The 9,721-nt window shown below is 30.5% G+C and overlaps 1 protein-coding gene across 1 annotated transcript in view; it reads right to left on the bottom strand.

Moving 5' to 3' along the window:
- Window positions 1-295: 295 nt before the first annotated feature.
- LOC142323418 (uncharacterized) overlaps window positions 296-9,721 on the bottom strand; it is a 28,816-nt gene continuing 19,390 nt past the window's right edge. Inside the window, exons 2-3 of the mRNA XM_075363015.1 lie at window positions 2,817-2,984; window positions 296-704 (exon numbers count right to left, since the gene is read on the bottom strand). Of these exons, the coding sequence (XP_075219130.1) occupies window positions 382-704; window positions 2,817-2,984 (491 nt within the window). The 3' untranslated portion in view covers window positions 296-381. The remainder of the gene's footprint in view (window positions 705-2,816; window positions 2,985-9,721) is intronic.

The following is a 9,721-nucleotide window of genomic DNA, read 5'->3' as shown; positions in this document are numbered from 1 at the left end:
TAAATTAACTATGTTACATTTAGGTTATTTTTGTAAAAAACATCTGCAAAAACTGATATAGCAGAAGTACCTGTTTACTTGTACGACCTTGCTGCTTACTACTACTAGATGTTCCTTATGAAAATTTTCATTAATTGCAGTTTTAAAGTTTTATCTCAAAAACTGCTACATATGACTTCTTTTACCTGCTACACACTGCTTATCGATAGTTGTTAGTATTGAAGATACTTTCAAATTTTATACTTAGGAATTCTGTCTTTTTAAATATTAACATATATGAAAAGATAATAATAAGTCAGTTAAAAAAAAAAAGATTTATTTAGCGGATGAAGTTACATAAGTATCACATGACCATACTTAAAAAATTTTGAAGGATGAAAATTAAGCTTTAGGTTTGGCTGCTGCAGCAGCAGGGGCTGGAGTAACTTCAGCTGCTGCTGGAATTTCTGGATATTCGAGCTTAACACCAGGTTCACATTCAAAGATCGGACAACAGTCTGGGAAGGGTGCTGTTTTGTTTGTCTTTTCAGAGAACTTGCATTTGTCATTAGCTATCGGAAGAGGGCCACAATCTTCAACAAGTTCAAAAAGGTGGTCACCTTCTTTGTGGCATTTTGAGCGACCACAGAATGGGCTCAATTCCCAAGTGTGACCTGGCTCGATTGTAGCACAACGTGTTGACGCAAAGCACATTCCCGGGAAGTCTGTAACAGTAACATTAAGATCACAACACTATTTTCCTTAAGTGACAGTAACTGTTTTTCAAGCAGTTATATACTTTTAAACAACAAAACAAATTCATATTTATTTAATTTTATAACAGGAAGAGGCAGCAAGCCTAATGACTGTTTTGCATTTTGTTTCTCTATTCTTAGGTTGATGATTCCTGAGAGAGTGCCATTAATTAAACCTGAAAGTACATTGTTAATCATGGTATCAGATCAATTAAAAATATATATAATTTTAGCTAGAGTTGAGTTTACACCCTGTAATGCTATAGAACAGCTACTGGAACATCTAACAAGCAGTGAAGGTTATTCATCCAACTCCTTTTTTGATAATAAATTAACATCTTTCTATGTAGATGAATATTACTGGCATTCTGAGTTTTTTTTTGTAAAAAATTGAACATTTTCTACAGCCAGTCGATACTTATATTTTTTAAATTTATGAAACAAAATTAAAACAGTCAGATTACATATTAAAAGTGTGGATTGTAATCAGTGGCATTGTATAATTCCTGTTACCGATAACAATAGTGATACGGTAAATAGCCTAGGTATTGGGTTCAAGTGATATAATAAAACATAATCAATGGTTTGATTAATTGTGGGTGTGATAGTGTGACCAATGAATGAATGAATGAAGGACATTGACCAAACCGAGCGTGACTTCCTATATCAAATAACATTCTTTAATGTAATAACCGAACAGCTACAGTATATTTTAACAACATACAAAAACTTATCAGAATTTGATTTGTTTAGTTACAGTTTGTTTAATTGCTTCCTAGATTATTCTTGCTATATAGTTACTCTTAAATTAATTTTAATAATGAAAGTTTTTATTTGTTTCAGTATAACCAAAGACATTTATGGATATTTTTAATGTACAAATTAATTATGTGACAGAATTTAAATGATGTTTGAAAAAATCCTGCTCTTATACCATGGACCGAACATGATGTCTATATCAGTCAGTATTTTTTATTATATGCCATTCAATACTTTTCAGTGTCTAAACGGCACTGAGGAGTTACACTCTCTTGTGCAGGACCTTAATAAAAAAGATCAGTTTCATTTGCATAAATGCTGTTGGAAATGTGTACTGTGAAATTAATAATTTGCCTTGAGTGAGATGGTAAACTGAAAATCCTTATGACCTATTTGTTCCTCAACAGCTGGAACATCTTAGGCTATAGCCCTGGAATTGAAGGGTGTAAAAGTAAGTGAAATTCCAATAACTAAAGACATCTTCAGTGAAGCATCACCTGTTGATCGATGAAGTTAAGAACACCATGCACTTCATGGCATATTGTTGGCATTTTCTAGTGCCTAATCTCTGTAGAAGTTAAAGCCATAAAAAGATGTTTGTTAATAGACAAATTATAGATACTATAAAAAGTGGATTTGCACCTGCTTAGATACAGACAGGAACATGGAAGAATCCTGAACAGTGTTATTGTTGGTCACCACAATCTATGTTATGTTTAAAATTCAAAGTTAGCATACGTTGTTGCTATACAACTTCATTTTGCATTGCAAATTGTTGATTATATTTCACTCGTATTAGTTATCTTGTAAATTTGTTTATTAGTATCATTATTTTTTTTTTAGGATTGTGTTCAGATCAAACCAGGTATAACCTGTTAATGTGAGATCTAAGATTAACTGATAAATTTTCAGTATTTCATTGAACTACATTAAATAATTTTAATCTGAAGATTAACTATTATTTTCTTTAGAATAATATGTAATATTTATTTTTTTTGGAGCAAACAATGTATAGAAACCAGGTCTTGAAAATATTTACACAGATGTTAGCTTATCTTTAATATGAATTACAACATAAATACAGATCATAGAAGATATTTTGTTATGCGATACATAAATCAGGCCTTATTTGAGTACAGAAATGTTTTCAGAATTAGGGGCTGCATTACTTTATAAAAATCTCCACCTGTGGCTTTAATAAATAATGTTTAATCTTTTATTTATATTTAAGGGAACTGATGAAGATTGTTTTGAAGGAATAATTTTAATATTAAATATTATCGTTTCAACTGTTAAGTAATTAATTAAGACTTTGATAATCACCTCTGAGAACATCAGCTGGAATAACTCGACTGAAAATCTTCGGCCTCTCTCCATCAGCAGCAGCCGGTTTTGAGTCAGCCGCTTTCTTGTCAGCTGCAATGGCGAGTGTGATGCCAATAGCCAACAATAGAGCAGCTTGGAATCGCATTGTCCCACAGCACATCATCCCTATTGTCATGAAAAGAATAATAAATCTAAATTTTTTTTTTAATTTTAATTTAAAGAATGATTCATTTGTTATAATATTGCCTTTGGTGTAATTATATAACAAAGTGTAATTTCAAAGAAATTATTTGCACACAAATGAGTTTGCAGTTTTATATTGACAGAATACAAAATGTAGAAAGAGATCTTATTTGTATAAATTTAATTTAAATATCAATGTGATGACTCATTCGCATTTGTTTTCAAATGACTTATATAAAACATATAGATTTATGTACACTCAGAAAAAGATTATTTATTTTTCAGGTGATACTTTTTTTTTAATAAAAAAATAACATTTTCTTGTCGGTATTATTAAAAACTACAAGCACGGTACAAATTATTATAACTTAAACAGTAATAACAGATAAACCTTCTTCATATAGTTTACTTAAAAAAAAGTGAATTATTCTGAGTACAGAAAAAGTTACAGTTGACAATAATAAATTGTTTTAAACAATGTCTGCTGGTAATTAAATCATAATTTTTTTTATTTCTACTGAATTTAATACAAAATCGCTTTGAAACGCAAATACTTTTTAAAAATCTTATGTTCAGATTAATGGAGTAAGAAACAGGCCCTGATAATACGACAGAATACTTTATTTGTAATCGTGTAAAACATATTTTATTTTAAGTAAAAGCACCTGAAGGTGAAAGTATTCTCAAAAGTTCACCCTAATTAAATTGGTATAATAAAAATTCCTTTGTTATTTTGATTTTGGAGTGTTATACTGTGTTCAGCTCAGTGGTCGTTAGCGTTTTTCTAAACTGTATTTTAACATTAGAGCCTGTATGAGGCTATCGGCGTCATCCATCTTCTCGAACGTGTTTTTTCTTCTTCGCCTGATGGCGCTAAATTCGATGCCGTATATTTATTATACAGAAGGAAAATAATATTAAAAAATGTTTCTTTAAAGGCCACTGTATTTTTATACTCCTTGAATATAAGAATCCACAAGTCATAATAAAAGATATTCGAGAAATCTGGAGAAAAATTCCGTTTGATTTCAATATACAGTCGCTATGAGAGACCGTTAAAAATTCCGTAATAGCGGAAACTGTGTACTGTATTCATTCAACCCTATGTCTGACAACAGTGATTTTAGCAATTGTCAGTAGAAATAAAATCAATGAAAACGACGATCAGATATTACAGTTGTTAAATTAAACAAAATTTGTGATAAGGCTATAGAGGTAGAAAGCAAAGTGACCGTGATGACAAACGACGACGCGACAAGACATACGTTCAATCTGTCGAAGAGAAATCGTGAATTCGATGATAACGAAGGTCTGGAAGACCAAATATTACGGTGTCAAAAGAGAAATTTGAAAAGGCATTGAAAAAGTTAGATACGGATCGGTACGAATAACTGATATACAGAGAGAACGCGCCGAACGCCACGAACGTCTTGCCGAAAAGCAAAGAAATTTTACTACGTGAAAAAATTTCGTACACATTGTCGGCCAACATAACAAAATAAAGCTTGATTTTAAACGTAACGTGCTGTACGGTGACCGTATATTTTCTTGGTCTTTAAATTTGATACTCTACTACATAGAAAAAGAAATGGCATGAACGTAACTTTTTTCTAACGCCTAGTTTTCCTCTGTTGCGTTATATTCGTGATTTTCAGATTTTTGAATATTGTGATTCCATTTTTATGGTCATGTAGCCACGAAATTAGCTCTTGTAATCTGGCTAGATATACTCTCTCTCTCTCTCTCTCTCTCTATATATATATATATATATATGTATATATCTGTATGTATAAAATGCACGAGCGTTGAACAGATTGTTCATAAAAATTTTAATGAAAAGTACAAAAGTTAATTTCATGTTATTTTAAATTGCGATTTATAGTTTTAATTTCATATTTAAAAAATGTATTATGCCTGGGCAAAAAATCGGTGTATAACATATTCAATTATAATAAAACATGGAGTAATATAAAAATTATGAATATACAAGTTTAAAGAATAATAATAATTAAAATTACAGGAATTTAAATAAAATTTAGAAATTTAAAAATTATGCACTCTATAAACATAAGTATGAAAGTTGTTCGTAAAGTAGACCTCATATAGGGAAAGTGCCGCTTAGCAGCACCGTCAACAGAACCCTGTTTTTATACATTACAATATCAATAATAAAATATTATTATTTTTTAGTGACCAAAACTAGTATATTTCAATAAAAAAAATTTTGTACAATAAAAATTAGGAAACTAGAAAAACAGTAACAACTGCATATTTAATGGCGATTTTAAAAATTCTAATATCTTTTGCCAAAAGATTTCATGTGACGCACAGAAATATTTTTGTATTAGAGGTAATGCAAGCGTGGAAATGCCTACAAAACGTTCCAAACATATTCAGTCTGCCGGATTGTTACAAAGACATAGAAAATTAAATAAGAGAAAGATGCCGAAAGTTTCAAACAGGAACCTGGGAATTTTCAGTAGAACGCCAGTGATATGCCGTACAGAATGGGTAAATAAAATCATTGTGTATAACAAACTTCAATACCAACTACAATGAAATATTCATTTCGATTGTCGAACTAATCTGATTAAATAAACAGTTAAAAATTTTGATAATAGTCGTTGTAAAAAATACTTAATCTATATAATCTGTTTATAATAGTTATTTATCGACGCAAAGAATTTTCGTTGTTTTTTACATTTTGTCTGTAGATATTCAAACGTCTAAAACGAATTAAGTTCATTAATCTTAAGCATGTTTATTATAGAACAAATACATTATAAAATCCTGTTTATTGCAAATATTTTCAGCCTGAAGTTTATTTAAATTAGATTTTTTTTTTGTTAACATAAAAACCTGTCTTAGAAAGAAGTTATTGCAACAAAAAATTACTTGCCTTAACTACGAAGTTATCCTCTATAATTTGAGAAACCTATTTATTAATTTTTTTCATATTATATCGCAATGTTCGTATTATTTATTTTGTAAACATATACGTAGATAATATACGTATACATGTTTCAATTCACGAAATACGGTGATTTTATCAAAATTATGACGTAAAACATTTGTTGATTCCAGTTTTTTTTTCTGTTATTTAATATCTTGCTATTTTTTTATTAATTTTAAATTTTATAAAATGTAATATAATTTTATGTTATTTTTCTTTAAAGAATCAAATTTAAGTCCGAGGTGTGTTCTTAAATATTATGTCCCTTATAATCGATGGACCTAATACATAAGAAGTATTTATGTCTTTTATTCGGGCAGCAAACGTTTACGTAGACAATGCTACTTTATGAGATCCCTTCGTGTGGAAATTCTGGAATCGGTGAATACTATGTATGTGGCCAGTTCCTTCCTCCCTTAAATTAACCGTTACGTTTACAAAAACGTAATTTATCTGTTATCCAGATTAATGAATTTCCTGTATGTTCTGACAAACAATAGTCGGCCAGTTCGTGGGGAGAGATCTTCCGAACACAAGAGTTTGTTTATATCAACCGATCTGACGTGCAAATACGATATTTTAGTGCTAGTGAATGCATGTATGTGCGTCTGTTTCGATAAACTTAAGGTTTTTATTCGTGATATATTAGCGATGCTTTAGCTTTATTTACCTTGACGTAAAGGATCTCTTTTATAGAAGCAAATGTAATTTACTTACGAGTCGCTGAATCACTTCTGTTTCAGCCGCAAGAAGAAATAAAAGAAATATAGATCGGTGTGGCGGTTAACCGTGGACTCGTTGCGACATATGAAAAGAAAGAGGCTTTAGTGCGCCAACGCTCCCGTCTGTTGCAGACAGACTATCCGATCTGTTGCCGGGCGACCTTGTAACACTCACTCGCTCACTTTCCATTCGCGTCAAGGTTATAACTTTCATTTTAAACAAAGGAAATCTGTATCTTTTCAGGTATTATCATAATTCTGGACATTTCCTGAAAAGAACAAGGTTGTCATCTCAAACAAGGTCAGATAGTTGTTTAATTTACTCGCTTCAGGGATGGAGAAATAGTAGTCGGTATGGGCTTATGGAATTCCGGTCTTGATGGGAGATCAGAGTTATTTTTAACCCCATATGTTATGAAATCCTTGAAATAAATATTGGAGTTGAACGAGTCGGGTTATTATTTTCCCGAACGATCGTGATGAACTTCATTTATCTTTAACTGTAATAAATATTTTCACTTTATATACTGATTTTGAAGCCGATCTCTGCGTTGCAAGTTTTTGTATTTCAAAGAAATCCCACATTTAAACCTTAGATGATGCTAAACGATAATAAAAGCATAATTTAAAAAAAAATCTGCTCTATTTCGGTATAATTTCTAACAATCGTCATTATTTACGGATTGTGACGTCCTTTAAATTAATTTCGTCAATCTTATATATTTTCATTCCGCTATTATTTTTTTCTTTTAGTATCTTGACGATTTTACAGTATCTGAGCGCGTTACATTTTACGTGAAATATTCATTGATTTCTTTTGTTTGACTTTCATAGAAAATTTTGGGTTTTTTTAATATTTTTTTGTTACTGCTAAGTGGATTATATCCGTGTTAATCCGAATTAAAACCGGATGATTAAAGAGATCGGTGGTGTTGTCACCGGTCTTACCCTACAAAAACGATGTAAAAGTTAAAATCTTCAGTAGCATTATTATTATTATTATTATTATGTACCCACAGATAAGTCTAGTCGTTTTTTTAATGTCTCTAAATGTAAAAATTGTTTACTTCTGAACCGGATTCATTAACTTCTTAAAGAACTCTTTAAGGAACTCATAAATCATGATCCTTAACTTACGGAAATGAGGTAAGTAAAGTAAGTAAGTAGCTTTCTTCTTTTTTAAGTCAACAATACTGAAAGCGATGTGAATAGCACTGTAGTCCAAGCGTGGACTACAGTGATGTGTTCGTCTTCAGCTTTTACGACCGTTGAAGACGAACAGCAGGGTTTTCGACAAACTGGCTCTAAATTTAAATCGATCAGAGACGGATTCGAAATAGTAAAATTAAAACCTTAGATTAAAACACTAAAAATTTAGAAAGTTTTAAAACCGAGAGCGATGTGATCTTCGATGTACGTAAAATTTTGAAAATGTTATAATACGCTGTACGAATGATGCTAATTTATTTTAATGTAATCTAGTAAATTAATCGGCACTGTATCAAGAAAGCATAAATAATTTGGTATTCTCTTAATTAACAGATGTAAAGTTACGTTCAACCGTCATTTGCGGGATTTGAAACTCCTTCTAAAGGTTTTATTAATTTTTTATACGACCAGGTTAGACGTAGCTTAACTGCTTGACATAGGTCTACGATTTTAAAAACCGGTTCTTTATTTATCGATGTCGTTCACCATCGAGCTCACACATTCTACCACGAGACGTCGAGAACTTAAATGTTATTTCATAACTGTTCTAGAACCGCATAAATTTACTAGGCTACGCTACTCAACGTTACATAAGGATTAAACATTGTGTATTATATATGTGCACACATATTTTTAATACGTATGTGTTTTGTTTATGAATAAACTTTCGTTGAATAAATTATTGTGTTTATAGTATAGACTATTAAATTGTTATGAAACTAGCGAGTAGTGAAATTTGTGTGTGTGTATTTGTAATACAAAATATTCTATTACACCTACTCGTTCTGTATATCCATGAATTATGTTTATTTTTTTTTTTTAATTCGGTCAATTGTCAAATTAAATATCATCGCCGAGTTTACATAACGAATACATTATTTTTTGTTCACTATCTTCAATGTTTAGTCTGTCACAGTGAACTGTTATTTGATTTCGAAACCCTCAATTATGTTATCGTCTGCATATCTTAACGTATTTTAGATATTTCTAAATCCATTTTACCCTTTAGTAATGCTTACGTAAATATGGAACAAAAAACTTCTGAAAAATAAAATCCTAAATATTTATTCATTTTAATCACCCAATATGGAAATGATTTAGCCTATCATTATTTAGGCTTTCACCTAAATTTCTAATAGTTTTATACAAGAAAGGATTCGACAACATAACGAGAAGTTGTTTTGTTATTTAAATAAAAATTTTACGTACTGTAAACCCCGTGTGTGTTTTATATTTACTGATGTAAGGAATAAATTAAACAAGTTTCTAATGAAATAAATATTCCTTGAAAGTATGTTAACTCTCATTCCTACACATACAACAATATATTATAATAGGGGAAAAAGTATTTTCTAATGATAGATTTGTTTCTCATAACCGGATTTTTACTTTTAATTTAATTATGTGTTTTAATAAAACATCTATCTTTTATTTAATTATTTACTTTATAGTAACTGCCTACTCGAACAGTGTTGCAGTACCGATCTCGGTTTTTTATTTAAATTATTAGTAAAGTTGAATAGGTGTGGTCATTTGTAGGCCCGTACGGGAATAATACACTTTATATGGTGAATAGAATAATGCATGCAAATTAAAATGAAGGCCATGTTAATTGTACGCGGCTTAAGATATTGATCGTTTTCTTTTTAAATTATTCTGCTATACTTTGCAATAAAAGCAAATTCTACGAATGTAATCATATCGTTAAGCCATCGAAAAGAATAAGAGAGTTCTATTTCACGTCCTAGAAAAATGACCTACAAAGATCTGTTTGGAACATTGCCATCGGTGTGCCAAGCATTTACAATTCAGTTTGAGGAGCATTAATTTTATGC

This window comes from Lycorma delicatula, chromosome 4, assembly GCF_047948215.1.
Source record: "Lycorma delicatula isolate Av1 chromosome 4, ASM4794821v1, whole genome shotgun sequence".
Taxonomy (NCBI): Eukaryota; Metazoa; Arthropoda; class Insecta; order Hemiptera; family Fulgoridae; genus Lycorma; species Lycorma delicatula.
Note: the sequence above shows the minus strand (reverse complement) of the source record. Positions and strands in the feature narration are given on the sequence as shown.